General features: G+C 33.1%; 2 protein-coding genes across 9 annotated transcripts in view; one reads left to right on the forward strand and one right to left on the reverse strand.

Annotated features, from left to right (window-relative positions):
* Positions 1-4,557, reverse strand: part of LOC124539956 (protein DEK) — a 28,022-nt gene extending 23,465 nt beyond the window's left edge. For 5 of the 6 annotated variants that reach the window (XR_006967107.1, XM_047117323.1, XM_047117322.1 and 2 more), the window contains exons 1-2: positions 4,437-4,557; positions 2,869-3,019 (exon numbers count right to left, since the gene is read on the reverse strand). Coding sequence is in view for 5 of the 6 variants with exons in the window: in XM_047117323.1 (XP_046973279.1) it covers positions 2,869-3,019; positions 4,437-4,478 (193 nt within the window). In the remaining variant the exon portion in view is untranslated. The remainder of the gene's footprint in view (positions 1-2,868; positions 3,020-4,436) is intronic. The other variant, XM_047117324.1, reaches the window with a different exon arrangement.
* A 603-nt stretch (positions 4,558-5,160) lies between these two features.
* On the forward strand, positions 5,161-19,883 carry LOC124540168 (far upstream element-binding protein 3). Of its 3 annotated transcripts, none has more exons than XM_047117625.1 (16): positions 5,161-5,378; positions 5,645-5,781; positions 7,603-7,739; positions 8,981-9,119; positions 9,547-9,685; positions 10,250-10,378; positions 11,016-11,189; positions 11,661-11,791; positions 12,139-12,214; positions 13,794-13,950; positions 14,444-14,604; positions 14,952-15,110; positions 15,651-15,780; positions 16,259-16,425; positions 16,924-17,125; positions 19,349-19,883. In XM_047117625.1, exons 1-15 carry the CDS (start codon positions 5,295-5,297, stop codon positions 17,119-17,121), a joined length of 2,118 nt encoding a protein of 705 aa, XP_046973581.1. In that variant the 5' UTR covers positions 5,161-5,294; the 3' UTR covers positions 17,122-17,125; positions 19,349-19,883. The 3 variants fall into 3 exon arrangements, with proteins under 3 accessions (XP_046973581.1, XP_046973582.1, XP_046973583.1); XM_047117626.1 differs by having other exon boundaries at positions 13,806-13,950; XM_047117627.1 differs by having other exon boundaries at positions 9,565-9,685.
* Positions 19,884-20,211: the final 328 nt, after the last annotated feature.

Below are 20,211 nucleotides of genomic sequence, written 5' to 3' on the forward strand. Positions count from 1 at the left end.
CCTTAAAGGTATCTCAAAACAGATAAAATATTATTAACATATCTGTATACATATTCAGATTCGAGACTATATATCCATAGCATCTCTTAGTATACACACGTGTGTAACCAAGTCTCTCTAACTTTAGCATTAGGTAAATATAGCTACAGTTTAAAGATAGTTATCGCTTCTCTTCACTCCAAATGGACGCAATCCTTACCCATGAATATAATCATGTTTTTTTTTAATATATGAGGTTAAAACATTAGTGCAAATTATAGCACTATTAAGTTAGAATTACATATATATTATTACATAGAAAATTTCCTTCAAAGACTAAACCAATATACGTAAAACTTATACCAGAATATGAAAAGCGTTGCGGAAAATGTTTAGTATATAAACATTATTAAAGTAGCTTACGTTTCAGACGATCTATGTGACAAGCGTAAAATTCATTTTCTTTAACAATGTCATTGTACCTATATATACAGAGAATAGGCTATTTGACTGGTTTTTAAAATCTATTTTATATTATTTAGTAGAGGTTAAGGAACCCAGTAAAAGTTGTTTATTTTATTTGCAGTACATATTTACCGAAAAATATCATATTAAAAATTCCATATTTAAATAACGCGCGAAAACGCTACTTGGACAATATGGCGCTGCAGTGGGGTCGGTGACGTCACTTTGATGTATTTTAATCTGTGGTACATATAGTAGAAAAGCAAGGTTTACAACAAAGTGACTTCATCATAAGCCCGGCCAATCAGGAGCGTTTTGTGTCACGTGACAAACGTTTGAAAAAATGCAAATTTTTGAATAAATTAAGTATTATTTTCAAGTTTCGTTAGTAAATAACCATTTTCAAACTCATAACTGATATACACTGATTACAATAATTCACAATCTATTTTTCGCATTGTCAAATAGCCTATTATATATTTAAATTTAGAATACTATGATTATTTCATGATACTTCTCCAAAACCTGCACTATTATCACGAGCCGTATACATACCTAAACATAAAAAGATCGCTGATAAACGCGCAACAACAATAACTTGACCGATAAGACGGAGATCAAATATTGTAAGCATTATAACACGGTCGATATAATTATACAATTTTTATAACGAGATATAGTACGATACAACTTAGATGTAGCATCGGCAAAATTCGTAAAACCGATCGCATCCGAAATAAGTACGCCATCCCAAATTATCAACGTTTATTTCTTAAGTGAATCTGATCTTTACACAAACGTTATAACTTGTACCTAATATCACGTCAATTTCCATGCACTTGGTTTTTCGGGTTGAACTGACACGAGAATCTATAGCGACAAATATCGTCGAATGGCGCGATAGGGAGCTATTTCTATTGGTTGTGTAAATCGACATTAGTCGGTTTTATTGAATTTGCCGATGCTACATCAAAGCTGTGTCGTACTATACCACATTCGAATTCGAAAATCGGTAATACTCGATACTAGAATTTGGACTTAATGAAATTATTGTTATTTCATTCCAATTTATAGAAAACAACAGAGATGCATATACTCAAGGGTAAGGCTAAGAGCCCTTATACAGGGTGATCATAAACATGATATATGTGAAAACACAAGACAGTTCAGCGGTTGGGTATAGAATCGACACCATTGGCTTGATGACCGAAGGCAATTTATTTCGCTATCTCTGTTTTACGCCATACGATAGAGAGAGGTAGCAATAGTTTTATTAGTTCTATCAAATTAGTGTCGTGAAGAACAAATTTTTGTCGTTTAAAAAAAATGATATTGTACAATTAGTTTGTAAGTTTGAAAGATGACTTACACGGAAAATAAACATTAGCGACCTCATTTATAGAGGTCGTATATATCATTGACTGATATACAAAAGAAGAAGATAAAAGAAGTAATGGTAAAAATCTCTCTTTTTCTAATTTTTTTTCACCTTTTTTTCAAGTAAAATTATTTTTATTCTTTTCGTAACTTCATATGAATGAAGTTCTTAATACTTGGAGCTATTTCCATGTTTTTTTTTATTTTTTTTTTATTGTGAATTTGTAACATCGGATACTTGCTATTGGACCCGATAGATGGCGCTACCACTGAGATAGCAATTATAATTCTCATTTCATCCGGACTAGGTCAGGTGTATTAAGAATATAATATCTAATATGTTATCATTGTTTAGTTGTATTATATACATTTATATACATTGTATTATATACATAAAATTCACTCTTTTGATTTCAATAGTTCCAATTTTAAATCAAGTGAGTTATTTTCGAAAATCTATTGCAAACGTGCATCTTCTTGTAGAAGTTTTTTTGCATATTCATTTAGTACATAGTTGTTTAAGTATTTATATTAATATATAATAAAAATAACAAAATGTAAATATTAACTTTTTATCCCATTTTTAATATTCTAATATCAATGAGACAATTTTTTTTTAATGAAAATTAGAAAATGAATGACCATGATTTTTTTTTATTTTTCTTTTTGAAATGTCAATGACGTGTTAAACAGTAAGAATATGTACAACCGTGAAAAAAAAATTAAGACAAGATGATGATGTAATTTTCTATAGTGTATTTGACTAACTATGTAAAGACAACAAAAATAAATTAAATCATATGTTGAAAGAAATATATAAATTATATGTGTGATACAAAAAATATATATATCAATGACAGATAATATAGGAGACCAAGAGTCCAACATGATCTTTATAGATTTGTTTTAAGTAATAATCAACAAAAAGGTTATTTACATTAAAATATAGTCAAATACTCTATATAATAATTGAATTTTTTTACTGGCAACACATGAGTCAAGCCCCAGGTTAGTGACGATGTAGATGACAATACAAACATGGCTGACCTTGCTGCTTGTCCTCGTGATCTACATCGGTGTTACCTTGGACCTCCGGCTCTTGGCTGTCAGCGACCGTCAGCGACTCACCCTTAGAATCCTGTGAGGATTCATCTTCTGTTGTCTGGCCATCGCCTGCACCAGATTTCTTGTCTTCATCCTGTATCAGATATTTTAAACAATATTAATTGTCATTAAAATATTAAAGAATTGTGATTGTAAATTATAATTTCTTATAGAAATTATTTAAATTAATATGCAATATTGTGTACTTAGTATTGAATAAATACATACATAATTTTTACTATATTTTTCGGTAGAATAATACAAAACTATAACAACTTATAAGGACTTAACTATTTATACGCTAATTATTTATATAATTGTATATTTATGTAAACAATAAGTTAAAATATGATACATATTCTATTTTTCATTGATTACATATAATATTACAAGTATGTTTAATGACATTTTTTTTTAATATTTTGGTATGGACAGGTAACATTAGTTTTTAACTGACGATAATTAACATTGGAACCCTCTTAAGAGTATTCCATGTTTTTATTAATTAACGCTAGTATACCTAATTAAATTGCATTTTTTTAATGTAATTACATGAAGATTGATTGTATTCCGCTATCAATTCTACATTAAAAATATCATTTGATATTTAAGTTATACATTATATTTTTCAAAATAACGCGAAATATACAAATAGTACAGAAAATTTACCTAGCAATCAATTCGAAATGTACACCATATTCCTACTAGCGTCAACTCTTTAACGCGTCAAGCAATTATAAACTCTAACTCCTTACACTTAAGGCACATAGTTCAATACACAAATACTTACTACCGTATTGTCTATGTCGTATACATAGAGCCGTCTACATAACAACTATGCAACGATATTGCCCAAAATATTAATTTAATTTTAAGGTCATATCATTTTGTTACGTCGAAAATGTACGAAAATGATACAATATTTCACATTTGCGCACATGAAAAATTACAAGACGCAAAAAAAATCGACTAGAAAAACTAAAGAGGTCACCAATAAAGGCCCCAGACTGGGTTCTTTGGTTTTATTTACATCGCCCGTCGCGTTCGCAGCGTAAATAAGTAGGCGCGAAGCGACGGTTCAGTGGAATAACATCATATTACGATACATTTGAATAGAAATTTCGCAAGAAACAAAATATCAAGGTCATGCGGATTTCCTATCAATGTCATATTATATCGTGCACATTTAACAAAGGCCCTGCAATGAATTGCAAAGGGGCGGGGGTGCGAAATATGCGAAATATTGAAAATTATCCCATTAGAATCAGTTTCGATAACTGATTAAGACCGCATTCACAGTTTTAAATGCGATATATTGACTAATATCACAACCCTCCGTGGCGTAGTTCCCGCGTTTAGCGGGAAGCGAACGTTCTGTCAGCCATGTTGAGACGCAGGCAAACATTAGTGATATAACACGGAAATAACATCACTTCACAGCTCAATTAGTCCTTATTAGATGCACATTAATATAAAGAAAATTAATATAAATACATTTTTCACAACTATACCTGATTGTCACTGATTTTTGCTTTATCGGTATCACCCGACATTTTTCCTATGAAGAAATTGAAAGCGAATTCCAAGCGTCTTCAAACACCGGACAACACAAATGCACGCACCCACAACATAGAAAAAAAAGTTTGCGTTTTGTTACGTTCAATGTAAATATACTTTTTAAACTTTTATAACAAAGTATTAATAAATTTTATTAAATTTAAGAAGATTTAATTGTATAATGTTAATAAATGAACTTATCTTCCTTAAATTTAATGTTTTATAGACTTAAAAATTACATTTTAAAAGAAAACGAAGTGAAAACAAATTGTAACATTATTTTTTTTAACATTTATAATTAACTGAGATATTAATTACATTATTAAAATAATAAATAATTTAATTTATAAGAGTTATGTGTAGCGTTTAAAGGATATGTACAATCAAAACGCCCCTTACCATAGACAATATTAAAATGATTTTTTATAACGTCACACTACATGTAAGCTTTCTCTTTTAATTATAAGCTATTAATATTTTGAAATGAAAATCTTGTAAAGTTAGGTAAAGACTATTTATCTAATAAATAAGACATAATTTTGCAAATAATATAATGTACGATTTTTAATAAGACGCTCTTAGCGTTCAACCAATAGCATTCCATAGTTATGTTTGTGCTGTAACAGGATTGGTGAATTGTGTAGTATAATTTGTAAATGACATTTTTGACAACATCTATAAAATACTTCTTTTGTTTATGGTCCGCGTCTTCTCTCCTAGTTTGTGAGACAACAGTGATATATTTTTTGGATCTTTTGATCCGTTTTAATGGCTGCCTCATTGCGCGGTTGAATGGTTGCTTTAATTTAAACATGAGTGATTATTCTTCTATGGCTACGCTTCAAAACAATAGCAAACCGGAGGGATTTGCGGCTGCTGTACAACGTGCTAGATTGGTGAGCGGATATCCATTATCTGCATAATCGTTATACTTTGACACAATGCTTTTATTACTCGTTAATATTTTTAATTTACCTCCGTAAAACATAATAAAGTATCGCATAATCTACCCCCTTTCTGATAATTTATACATGTTAAACATTATAATTCCTTACAGTGCTAACCTACTTTTTAGGCGTTGCGTACGTTTTATTAACTGTACCATGAAGTGATTGTTAGGTTTTAAAGGACATTCTCATACGTATTTAACCACTATTTGTAGGTTGCAGCTAAAATTGAAGGTAGCGGCAGTAAAAGATCATTGGAAGAAGGATCAGAGCCGATTCCAAAGAAACAAGCGTCAATTGAGTCTTCATATCCAATTCAACAACAGCAACCACAACCGCCACATCAAATGAGGTATATTTTGATCAAATCGTCTTTATTTTTAATAAAATTTGATTCCCGCGCATTTTGTTATATCTGCAAAAATGCATTATATATGACAAAAATAACTCAAAACAGCTAGTAATATAAATAGTAAAAAAAACCATATTTTATTTTGAATTTATCAAGAATTATCTTATAAAAGAATTCATTAATTGTGTACTTCAACTATGCAGTGTTGTACAAACAAGTATAAATAAGAATGAACTTAAATATCAACAAAGAAATATAACAGAACTACCTTAGCTCATCTTACATAAATTTGACATGAGTGTTATATGTTATTGATAAAGCAATATCAATAATTTACATCACAACAAAAGTTTTCCTTTATTAATTCCATATAACCTTAAAAAATAACTGAATTATCTTAATAATATTTTTTATTGAGAAATACTTTCATTAAAAAGTACTTAACATAAAAAAATTTAGAAATATTGTATAATATTTTTATAACCAAAATATTTCAAACATCAAATAAAAAGGCTATCACTATCCCGTAATTTCATATAGTATATATATGGTAATATGAAAACATTGAGTAGAGATATAGTATGAAAATCAGTGCATTACACTACATTTGAGCTTCATGTAAACTTGTCTGGATAGGGATAATCTATCATCATATATTCGGCATAATACTTAGTATTATCATGTTCCATTGTGAAGGATGAGTGAGCGAGTGTAAATGTACAACTACAACAAGGGTCCCAAGGTTTGCGGAGCAGTGACAATATATAATGGATGAAACTGTTTAATTTCCAAATTAATTTTGATGTCTTGAACTTAAATATAATTTTAGGTATACACAATGAGACTTGATATATTTGAACAGTTTTATTTCGTCTTTGAAAATTATATGGATTATGACACTTGTACAAATCCAATATCTGTGAATATTTAGATATAATAAAAATATACATAATACAGTTCAAATAAATGTACGACAAGTCATGATGACTTAACATATAAATAAAATATAAGCATAGTTTTTATGTTTAATGTCGCTGGAGAATTGCAAGTTTAACTTTGTTTATATTAACCTATATTTACAACATCAATATAGACGTAATTATATTGAATAGATTGTATATGTAATCTTGCTTTCTAATCTGTCCGTCAAGTACACAACTGACTTTGATTAAATTTGTTGCATTACAGGATACATATGCAGTATTGAAATGTAAACTGCAAGTTTTCATGATAGTGCAAAATGCATATAAAGAACTGTATTTATTTTTACTTATACAACTTGTTAAGATTTGTCGTTCTTAGAATTGTTATTTGTTAGGATTGATAGGAGAATAGTTGATTTGAAGTATTTATTTTCACTTGAAGTTTTTCTTGGTGGCAGGGCTTTTTGCAAGCCCGTCTGGGTAGGTACCACCCACTCATCAGTTATTCTACCGCCAAATAACAGTACTCAGTATTGTTGTGTTTTGGTTTGATGGGTGAGTCAGCCAGTGTAACCACAGGCACAAGGGGCACAACATCTTAGTTTCCATGGTTGGTGGCACATTGACGATGTAAGGAATAGTTAATATTTCTTACAACATCATTGTCTATGGGTGATGGTGAACACTTTCCATCAGGTGGCTCATATGCTCGTCCAGCAACCTAAACACGTTTGGTTGGTTAAACCCTTAAACAAATATTGTGTTAAACTATACCATTCAGACATTGCCAAACCTTTTTAAAGCAACAAATCCTTCATATAAAATTATTAAGCTTACCTTAAATTAGTAAATATCTTGGAGATCTCGAGTATGTATAAATTTATATGTGTTTTGGTAGTGTAACGGCGGCATCGGTTGCGACGCGTATCGCGAATACGTCAGCGGCGCCCGCACCCCCCTCCGCCCCGCCGAACATGATGCCCGATCAGACTATCAACGAGTACATCAGGGTTCCGGATAAAATGGTCGGACTTAGTGAGTACATACACTAACACAAATTGTATCAGTGAGTTGGTAAGCTTTATATCGGCCTTCTTAAGGCGAGGCCTTTGCCCAGCTGTGGAATGAAAGCAAAGTCATAAATACAAATATTTTTTATGAAGAGAAAGGATGTATAACTAACTACTCTATAGTATTATATCTTCTAACCGATAGTGTATATACTAATTTCCTTGTATAACTTTAAATTCACTTTGTTATTATTTCCTATTCGGTTCCTTTGTTGTAAAAGTCCAGTGCTAATAATATTGTATTAAAATATAAACAATTCTATCATAAGACTAGTTCAAAGTAAAATTAATTGTATCCGCAATTTTTATTAAATAACATAATTAAGTATGTCGGCACATATAAGTTTAAAGAATATACTAACTCTGAAACATCTAGCTTTTTATAATTATCCATATAAAATGTTCATGGTCTTAATGAATTCGTTACTTTTAGGTTATATAGGTTGAATATTTATAGGTTATATTTTATGGGGTAAATATTTCCCTTAAATTCGTCGTTATGTAATGTAACATAGCCAGTACTGGAAGTACTATGAGATTCTTGCCTCGTCTTATTATAGAAGACAAAAAGATGTAGAATGTAATCTGACCTTGAAAGCCGACTAAGTTAATTATTTATGTTCAGGTCATTAAGAAATGATGATTTGTCATTCTCGAAAGATATTAGCTAACTGTGCGGAATTTACGTTAGTGCACAAGTATCTGTACTGTAGTATATCTCAAATTCATCGTCCCATGAGAGTGTAAACACTGGCTAGTTCTAAGCTATTGCCTGTTACTAAGAATTCGTTATAACAGTTTGGATAAGCTAGTCATTAAACTAACTAAGCAATTTGAGACAAACGTATTGTGTCTCAACGATCAATATGAAGGTGTTAAACTAACACACGAGACATAGCTTCTTAAATATATTATAAGGCAGCAAAATTCTGCCACCATCACCAACTCCTAGATGAATGTACAGTCGGAGTAAGAAAAGATTCGTAACCTTAAGATCTATTATCGTTTGCTCAGTATGAGCGGCAATCTGCTTTACGGATCGAGAATGACGTATTGCGTCGCAATGATTTGATGTTTAGATTCAAAAGGTACTAAGAGCTTAAAAGTTGATAAAGGAATTAATTTGAAAACTGACTGACTGACTCCGTCTGTACGAGTGGCACTACAAGTGGCAACATTTTATTTTAATGATAAATTGTTTGTCAGTCATAGGACGTGGTGGCGAGCAGATAACTCGTCTGCAAGCAGAGTCGGGCTGCAAGATACAGATGGCGCCGGACTCGGGCGGTCAGCCGGACCGACTGTGCACTCTCACGGGATCCCGGGAGGCCATCACGAGGGCTAAGTATGTATCTATTATATTAATATGACAGGATTTCATTCATATATCATTTATTAAAATTACACTTTGAATGAATACTATTTTAAAATATGTACTGCCAATAATATGTAAGTAAAATATACAAATTATTTTACTTAACATTAATAATTTTGTGTAAAACAACGTCGTAATTAATAACAAAAAAAAATCATATTAATTTATTTGTAAAAATATAAATTATTAATATAAATTACTCAATTTAAATTATTTATTACCTACTTGTTGAATGAAAATGAGGCTTCAGTTAATCAGTGAGACATGTACTCTTTCTTAATTTCATCAATCATATCTTACAAATAATACATGCATTCTCATAAATTGTTAAATAACAATCTTTAGTAAAAATGAGAAACTGGCCTCAGTTTCGAAACGTTTTGCTGTTGTTATGAAGTTCGAACATTCCTCACAGGGAACTAGTCAATCAGATCGTCAATCACCGTGGTCGTGAGAACGCTCCGCAGCATCAAGACAATCCAGGTGGTGGAATGCCACCCATGAACAGGGGTGGTGGTGGTGGGCTCGCAGTCACGGTCAGTGCATAAAATTATTATAAGTTTATATACCAATTTTATAGCAAAAAACCTTCCAAACGACAAGAAAAAACAATCAAGTTTAACTTTATTTTAATTTGTTTTATTAAAAAGCACGAAACTTATAATTAATATCTTAATAACTTAACTATCAATTTTCATTAATAAAATGTCATTTGATAACAATGATGTTTTAGTGAACAGATATGTTATTAACGCGCGAAAAGTGAAGACTAGAAAACGTCCTAATTGGGACGTTTGCCTTAAGTCGTTTTACGTAGTAATACGTTTTGCGTAATTAAAACATCTAGTTATCCCTTTTACTTGTTGTTTTTATCAAGCTATCCTTTTTACTTTTAACGAAATGTAAAAATAATCTAAAATAAACGGTCCCCGGCGCGGCACACTTTTTTCTGTTGTTTAGTATGGATATAACATATCTGTTTATTAGAATATCATTGTTTGATAACAATAAAAAATAAATAAGTAGTTAACATAGAATTTTTTAACAACAAAATCAAACATTTTTTTTACTATTTACTATAATACTATATTGTTCAACAGGAAGAAATAATGCTGCCCGGCCCTAAAGTTGGTTTGATCATTGGCAAGAATGGTAAGACCATAAAGCAACTGCAGGAACAGTCTGGTGCCAAGATGGTGGTCATACAAGATGGACCTAATACTGAATATGTGAGTTTTCTTCAACAAATATCGTTTCGAGTAATCTTCAACAAATATCGTTTCGAGCGACCAAAGATAATATAGGAAAGAGCTATGTTAAATAATTAATTATGAAAATCAGTAATAGTTTACCTAAACAACAGCTATACAATCAAATCAATTTAATTCAAGTGAACTTAAAAATGAAGCATTTTTGAATCGTCCATAATTAAATTGTTGCTTTCGGAAAGCAGCTTGTAGCAAGTAAAAAACAGCAAGAATCTCGCATTGTTGCTCTTTTCAAAATAAACAGATTTACAATGCTGTTCTTTACAAGTAGTCTTATTATTATTAACAACAACAACAGCCTGTAAATTCCCACTGCTGGGCTAAAGGCAGGAGGCCTTCCTCCCTTTGAGGAGAAGGTTTGGAACCATTCCACCACGCTGTTCCAATGCGGGTTGGTGGAATGCACATGTGGCAGAATTTCTATGAAATTTGTCACATGCAGGTTTCCTCACGATGTTTCTCACCGCTGAGCACGAGATGAATTATAAAGATAAATTAAAGCACATGGATCAGCGGTGCTGAAACGCACGCGTTCTAACCTCTGGGCCATCTCGACTGTTAAAAACTTTGAAAAATGTTGATATGAATGCTGTTCTAGGAGAAACCTCTCCGTATATCCGGAGATCCGTCGAAGGTGGAGCACGCAAAGCAGCTTGTTTTTGAGCTGCTGGCAGACAAAGACATGCAGCAGGGCGGCGGCGGTCCGCGCTCGTACGACGACGGAGGCTACCAGCAGGAGCAGGGCAATGGACTCGCCACCAATTCCACTGAGGTATGCCTCTCATAACACCAACACCTGAGGTCCTGGGTTCGATACCCAGCCGAGTCAATGTAGATTATCATTAGTTTTCTATGTTTTGGGTCTGGGTGTTAGTGGTACCGTCGTTACTTCTGATTTTCCATAACACAAGTGCGTTACTACTTATTGGTATCAGAGTAATGTATGTGATGTTGTCTCATATTTATTATTATTATTTGTTATTTATAAATGTTATATTTGATATGTTAATAGATTGTTATTATTTTTCTTCAATTAAAGTTTACATACTAAAACTAAAAATATAAATATCATATTAAAGGAGGTTGTCATAATAGTCTGGCTACATTCATAGTACAAGCTGATTATATTGTACATGTATATAAAGATTTGATAGAATTCCATATTTACATATCATATGAAGGAATAACATCTAATTATTTAGATACATTTCATGATAGTAATGATAATATGTTGTTTTATTAGGTCTTAGTACCAAAAGTGGCAGTCGGTGTGGTGATCGGAAGAGGTGGTGACATGATTAAGAAAATCCAGGCTGAAACCGGCTGCAGGGTTCAGTTTCACCAAGAGAGGGATGACGGACCTGGAGATAAGAGGTAAATTATATCTTTTGATCCTTTACCTAACTCCCTAAACTTTTACAGTTCATAAAAATTCAATAAAATGTATTTAACACCCATTTTAAAATAATTTCTGTGGTTTATTCTTGTAAAAATTAAAGTAATTTATTAATCATTTAATGATACAATGAAAATTTAATCTATTATTAACAATAAGTATATATATTTTATGAGCTAATTAAGCTCATAAAAATGTTACATAATCATGGCTGTATTACCATATTATTAAAATAACATTATTTTTTTTTTTTTTCAAAACTTTAATTTTTAATTGCTGATCTTTCTTTAAACTTTTTATTAACATTATTATTTTAATGAAACAGGTGCTACTTACAAGGCAAACCTCATCAAGTGGAACAGGCAAGGCAAATGATTGAAGATTTAATTGCAAGTGTAAATGTGAGTATTACATATCATTATACAAATAATTATAAATCATAACATATTTTGGGGTATTTTGAAACCATTAATAAGCTTCCTTCCATTATAGAACTTTCACCAGAAATTAAGTAATTATTTGATTGTGTAGCATAGTTATTAGTCATTGTTTTGTTTTCAAAGACTTTAATGGAGTATTCTTAATGGTACTTAGTGGTTTTTAAATAATTTCTCTGTGAAGTGAAGGAAGTTCTGTAGATCGTGAGGATTTAATGTTTGAGTTTTTTCTAATCTAACATTATTACTATATAAATCTTTATTTTTAAATTATTTTTATCGTTTTATTGATTATTCGAAAATTATTCACCATGATAATGCATTTTAACGAACTTTCTTATCAGTCATAGGTCTATTTTTTTTTAATCTTTTATTATTTTTAAAAAGTCAACAAACTTATAAACCTAGAGAATCGCCGAGTTTATTGGTGTAAAGACAGTATGCATAACAATTACAATTCTCGTAAAAAAACACAATAAAATGTCCTTATCTTTAATGTTTATTTTTTGCATGCTAGAATAGAGAATTGTAGTAATAAATTTGTCAATACTGCAATGATGTTGTAGTAAACAGATATGTTATTAACGCGCAAAAAGTGAAGACTAGAAAACGTCCTAATTGGGACGTTTGCCTTTAGTCGTTTTATGTAGTAATACGTTATAATACATCATAATTACGTAGTAATACGTTTTGCGTAATTAAAACATCTAGTTATCCCTTTTACTTAATGTTTTTATCAAGCTATCCTTTTTACTTGTAACGAAATGTAAAAATAAACGGTCCCCGGCGCGGCACACTTTTTTCTGTTGTTTAGTATGGATATAACATATGTGTTTATTTGAATACCATTGTAATACTGTTTATATAAACGTTTATATAAACGGCGTTCTTTATTTAGTGAATATTCACTAAATAAAGAACGCCGTTCGAATCGGCGTCTTAAGTGTTAACTATTGTCTGTTCGCGTTAAGAATGCAGTGAGTTGTCATTCTTTACCGGCCTGACTCCGCCCCCTTTGACCAATCAAATCTTTTCAAATTACAAAGTCAAGTTCACATTTAATTAATTATTAACTGATATTTTTATTTTTATAATTTAAATTTTGTTTATTTATTTATTTATATTTAATTTATTCAGGCTGTACACGTAATAATTAATGTAACCTATAGCTACTAGATGACGTGTCAAAATATGTAAATTTCTACATCGAGATTGCAAGATTCGCAAACGATTGTATATAGTGTTAAGAATTTTGTTGATTAATACCCCGATTCGATTTTTTATTTTAATGTGAATTTTTTAAATTCATTATACTTAGTCTTTAAAACAAATATAATTTGTTGGAATTTTAACACAAATATGCATACACCTTCACCCTGCTGTTAAAAAAGATTTGATTGGTCAGGAGGCGGAGTAAAGCCGGTAAACAATGACAACTCACTGCATTCTTAACGCGAACAAACTATAGTCCACCAATCCTCGTTGGGCGGTTGCGAGGCGAGTAGTGTAGCGACGTAATCGATGGCTCGTTACGGTCACCCAGCTGTCTCCGCAGTTGGCGATCCGGTCGGGGCGCGGGCGCGGCGGCGCGCAGCGCAACGGCGCCGAGCGCGACTTCCAGCAGTGGCCCGAGCAGGGACAGGAGGTCCGCGTCACATTCACCGTCTCCAACATCAAGTGCGGCCTCATCATCGGACGAGGTAACTAGCCATGCCAATGACATTCCACTAATCAATCATCTACTTATGATCACTGTAATTTTATTTCGGAAGTAGATTATTCAGCCACCTGATGGTAAGTGGTCACCATCACTCATAGACAATGACGCTGTAAGAAATATTAACTATTCCTTACATCGTCAGTGTGCCACCAAACTTGGGGACTAAGATGTTATGTCCCTTGTGCCTGTAGTTACACTGGCTCACTCACCCTTCAAACCGGAACACAACAATACTGAGTACTGTTATTTGGCGGTAGAATAACTGATAAGTGGGTGGTACCTACCCAGACGGGCTTGCACAAAGCCCTACCACCAAGTGACTGTTGTTTATTTTTTGTCTTTTTATGGTTAAACGGATTACATACAAGTAATTAACCTATTTTTTTTTAGTATAGCCAAATTCTTATTATTTTTTTAAGTGGGTTATAATGTAATATTGTTTAATTTTTAATATGTTTACAAATATCGTGTAGGTGGCGATGTTATTAAACAAATCAACGCTCAGTCCGGTGCGCACTGCGAACTGGATCGCCGGACGCAGAACAACGACCGTAACAATCGCACATTCTACATACGCGGACACCCAGAGGCGGTAGAGCATTGTAAGCGGATCATCATGGAGAAAGTTGGGACGGTGAGGATTGATTAGTTATATACTTCCTATTGTCTTATAGTATCATATAACAACAACAACAACAACAACAACAGCCTGTAAATTCCCACTGCTGGGCTTAAGGCCTCCTCTCCCTTTGAGGAGAATTTGTACACCCCTACCATCCTATCTCTCTCCTCTACCAAAGATTGTCTGGAAGAGATCGCTGTTTTAGCGATAAAGCCGCCTATTGTACATTTGTTTTTTCTTTGTTTTACTCCTATTATTTTTGTCTATATTGGTGTGCAATAAAAAGTATATAAATAAATAAATAAATTCTTTGCATTTTTTTCATCTTAACCATTGTTAATTCACCTTGTTGATAACAGCCAGTGAACTTCATGCCCGATAACGGAAACGGCGGTAATGGTGGCGGTGGTGGTAACAACGGTAACGGTGGTGATTACTACGGAGGTGCGCCTGCGCCCGGCCCTCCAGCCTGGGGATACAACCCGCACTGGCATCACCAACAACAGCATCAGCCACAGGTAAATAAATATGGTCTTTGCAATCAAAGATAGCTATCTGCACCAGGTTTAATATAAAATTCGGCTTTCTTAAAGTAATAGTTTCAAAGGTAGCAATCTACAAAATTAAAATAGTTTTCATAACTCGTGTAGAATGATTTTTACTGTCATATAACATTAGTTCAACCTTATACTTATATATTATACTATTTAAAAAGTTTTGTAACCCCAAGTCAAACAAATTAACCCACAAACTGTTTTTATTGTTTTACCAACATTTGTCAAAATGTTAGATTACCACCTTTGATACTAGTCGACTCATTAATCTGCCACAGATTATAAATTATGTAGTTATGTAATGTCTTGTGTAATGTTTTTCATGAGATTAATATCACGGATTTGTATTTGTCAATCATTGTTGATTTATATGTAATTTTTAATCTTTAGTGATGTTTAATATTTCTTATTTTTAATGTCAATGAGCCACTTGATATGTGTCATACAAGACGTAGAAATGACTTCGAAACTATAATTGTTATACCTTTATTTGTAATTGTGCAGCAACAAGTCCAAATCAATCCCGCTACTGGTCAACCAGACTACTCCCAACAATGGATAGACTATTACCGGTCACTAGGACTGATGCGCGAGGCTGAAGCGGTGGAACAACAGACTAAACAACAACAGCAAGGTAAGTTTGTGATGATAAACAACAATGAAATATAATGGTATGAGAATCTTAGTACAAGGGATAATTTTAAAAATAGTTGTAGTCAATGGATAGAGTAATTAAAATTACACATACATTTTTAAAGGACATACCAACAACAACAACAGCCTGTAACTTCCCACTGCTGGGCTAAAGACCTCGTCTCCCTTTGAGGAGAAGGTTTGAAACATATTCCACCACGCTGTTCCAATGCGGGTTGGTGGAATACACATGTGGCAGAAATTCTATGAAATTTGTCACATGCAGGTTTCCTCACGATGTTTTCCTTCACCGCTGAGCATGGGATGAATTATAAAGACAAATTAAGCACATGAATCAGCGGTGCTTGCCTGGGTTTGAACCCGCAATCATCGGTTAAGATGCATGCGTTCTAACCACTGGGCCATCTCGACTCTAGGACATACCAGAAGTTACAAAATTCTTTTATATTAATTAACAGGGTCTGGTGGCGGTGGCGCGCCCACAACGCCCACGTCAGCGCCGGCCAGTGCGCAGCCCGCCTCGCCCGCGCCAGCCGCTGACTACAGCGCGCAGTGGGCAGAGTACTACCGCGGCATCGGCAAGATAAAGGAAGCCGAGGCTATAGAGGCACAGATCAAGATTAAGGTACATCCTGAAGTAAAACTTGACGATCTCCATGGTCGAGTGGTGTGTACACCGGTTTTCATGGGTACGCCACTCTGAGGTCCCGGGTTCGATTCCCGGCCGAGTCGATGTAGATTACCATTAGTTTTCTATGTTGTCTTGGGTCTGGGTGTTTGTGGTACCGTCGTTACTTCTGATTTCCATAACACAAGTGCTTCAGCTACTTACATTGGGATCAGAGTAATGTATGTGATGTTGTCTCATATTGTTTATGGGCATTTATAGATAATAGAAATGATGCTAAAATATTTATCTTTAATATAATATTATGATTATGCAACTCGCCACGCCGGTCTAATGACTAGCTTTTATGGTTGCAAATCTCAACCCGTGGGTGAAATTCCTGGTTGGGCCAAAAAAACTGAAGATATAAAAAAACTTATATCGCATGCCCAACTACTGTGTCATATCACACCGTGTGCGATCCCGATTAGAGAGTGTAATGGTGTCTCCCCACAGTCGCAGCCGGGCAGCGCGCCGGCGCAGTCCGCCCCGCAGGCCACGCCGCCCAACCCCACGCCGCCGTCGTCGAGCGCGGGCGGCGTGGTGTCGCAGTACGGCCAGTACGGCGTGTACCCGCCCGTGTACCCCGGCTACCCCTACCCCTACCCCGGCGTGCCGCCCGCCCCCGACCACGCACCGCACCAGCATCAGTAGACGAGTGAGTACGATCGGATACCACACTCGCCTCCGCGGGAGTCGAACTCCAAAGCCTCACTTGTAGACTCCTAGACGAATATCCGTCCTAATCAGTTTTTGTTTTTTTTTTTTTTTAATATCTGTAAGGGGCGCAAGTTCGACACTCGCTGGGACGCTGTTATTATGTATAATTTGTGCCGAGTGCTTGAGGAGTTGTTGAGTTGGAGTTGGGTGCGAGAGAGCCAATGTTTTTCAAATGATGCTTGTAGTTTTTATATAGTTTCATATAGTGATTATTTGATTTCTGTACTTTTATTTAATACCTGTCTTAATGTAAATGTTATTACAGTTTTGATTACAAATTTTGAATAATTTTTTTTGGTACAAATTCTATGTCCTTAAATATATTACTATATTCTCCCATATTCGTATATAACAAAAATGACTAATAGTTACTGTATGAACTTCTATTTATGTGTGACAGATCTTAGGTTATATTGTATTTCATACATTTTTGTTTTTTTTTAAAACACTTTCAAATATCTTTTTTTCACAGTGTGTGGCATGTCATATATGTAAAATACAATATACTACACGAATATATTGTAAAATATGCTTTTTTCAGACACAATAACAATATATTTTTCGATTTAAAGAAAAAAGATTATTATCATAGGGCTAGAGTTTTTATAAGGAAAAAGGAATTATAATATACTAAATAAATGTATATTAACTAATGATCTCAGTTTTACCTGTGTATATTCATTATGACGATATATAAAACTATATTGTTATATACATTTAAAAATAATTATATGTATATCATATAAACTATTCATCTTAGAGAGACAGTTGAAGATCTTTTATATTTTGTAGTATCGTTTACACCATTTGTAGTAATCTCTATATATAAAATACATCTATATTGTAACATTATTACAAGAATCTAAGTAGGTGTGTAAATTTTGATTAGTTATTTATTAATTAAATAAGTTATTTTTTTTTCAATACTAACAGTATAATGCACATTAGAAACTGCAGGATTGCCTTCAATAAAACATGTTGTTAAACTTTTCCATCATAAAGTATGACATTCTTCCAGTAACAGTATTAACATATGTACATAAATTAAACATTTCATAATTAAATATACAGCTTACCGCTGTTAACATGATAACCTAAAGAGAAGTAACTAAAGTTACATATCTATCGATAGTATTGTTAGTCTCACTACCATAGACAATGCTCTGCTTGAGTAATAGTTACAAGACTCTTTTCATAGACACACCTTCATATAAGCCTAGTGTGCATGATATAAAACATTTTACTGAGATGATTAATTAATATAATTTGTTAAATCATTTTCGGGCTACATACATAGTTCTTTTCTTATTTCAATTTTCAAATATTTATTATTTGAAATGTATATTTTTTGTTTGAAATGTGACTAATTCTTTATGTAAAGTTCACTGGACTTTCTCATATCCAATATTATGAATTATTTACAGTTATTATCTTTTCGTATGTTAACAAAGATACAATCTTATTATCAATGTGTTGCCTCATTTGATATGTACAGACCATATCATTTAATAAGTGTACATTTTGACAATAATGTCCCACATCAATAATGGCTTTCTATGCAAATCAATCGTATTATATGTACATATATTATAGATGCTATATTTAGTAATAATAAGAATTGTGTTATTTCATATTACCAGTAGTATCCATTTAGTAATCCCCAAATATAGTTCGGATAATAAAATGAAATTAGTTGAATTATTACTGTTCATATAATACTAATATATATATTTTTTTGGTATATTAATAATATATTGTGCTTAATTTCTTATGTATTTGCAGCCACACTAGATATTACTATGATCTAATTCAACACAGTACATAAGTGTTTAAATATTACAGGGATTTTTTGGTAATATATTATGTAAATGCATGATTAAATTTATACCTTTAATTCTCTTTCAGTTTGCATGATATATAAAGATGTTTATTATGTTCGTTATCATATTATATCCGTATAATCGAATTTCGAAATCATATGAAAAGTTATTGTCATGTGTGTGTGAGAGATGTGTCAGTATCTTTAAACGAATACGTTTTGTAGTGTGTGTAGTGTTGCAGATGTATTTAGGCTCGCCAGTGCCGGGGTGCCGCTCGACGCTATACAGCGTTACAATATTAGCTGTGATTTTGCCATGTTCGTTTGTTTGTCTGATTGCAGAGCCCCGCCGGACCGCCCGATACGGAACCGAGAAGATACCTCTCCATTGTAGATTATAAAACTATATTTTAAGCTGCGTATATCGTATCACCCACAATAAATAATATGACTATCCGATATATAATCAAAAATGTTTAATTTGCACACGATAATGTTATGTATTTTTATTTCTTGTGGGTACTTCAATAAATATTGTCAAATTCAACTAGACTATGAGATTATTTTTACGTCAAACAGCTTCCATTATTTATGATAAAAATTCACGGCCGTGTGGTAATTTATTGATTTTTCATATTGCACCTGCGTGTACACTCGTTATCGTTGAAACGTTGAATATGTTATTATTATTTTTTTGTATAAATCTGTGCCGATATTGATCATTGACGTGCCAGTTTGTCCAGGTTTAAACTTTAGAATGCCACACTGCCTAAAACGATGTAACAGAGTGATCCGACGGAGCAATAGAATGTGAGACAAAAGAGAAAAATGAAAGCGTTATGAGAGAGAGATTGCTTCGCCGCAGCGTGGACTCGAGGTAAATGCACTGTATCGAGTGACTAGCTTGTTACACTTCACGATGTTATCTGCCGTGTACTGCGACCTGTAATCTCAAACTTCGAATGCGGAGCGGCTCGTCTTTACGCTCGATGGTTGATCTTGATACTTGATAATTCAATTTAAGTCGTTATGTAAGCGTAAAACTTTATAATAAACTCCACATTCGACGTCTGTCGTACAGTCAGCGTCAAATAATTAGAGATACTTAGGATATTCAAATAATTAGACGCAACCAAAAAGTCAATAATATCGGTACAAACAAAGTTTCCTTATTGTTGTCAACAATATACGCGCTCAAAAAGTCG

Source organism: Vanessa cardui, chromosome 24 (assembly GCF_905220365.1).
Source record: "Vanessa cardui chromosome 24, ilVanCard2.1, whole genome shotgun sequence".
Taxonomy (NCBI): Eukaryota; Metazoa; Arthropoda; class Insecta; order Lepidoptera; family Nymphalidae; genus Vanessa; species Vanessa cardui.

Bases quoted from the DNA above. Each gene is read 5' to 3' on its own strand.
- LOC124540168 (XM_047117625.1), top strand. From the start codon at position 5,295: ATGAGTGATTATTCTTCTATGGCTACGCTTCAAAACAATAGCAAACCG. The intron at 10,379-11,015 runs GTGAGTTTTCTT...ATGCTGTTCTAG, and splicing joins ATGGACCTAATACTGAATAT to GAGAAACCTCTCCGTATATC. The intron at 11,190-11,660 runs GTATGCCTCTCA...TTGTTTTATTAG, and splicing joins TCGCCACCAATTCCACTGAG to GTCTTAGTACCAAAAGTGGC.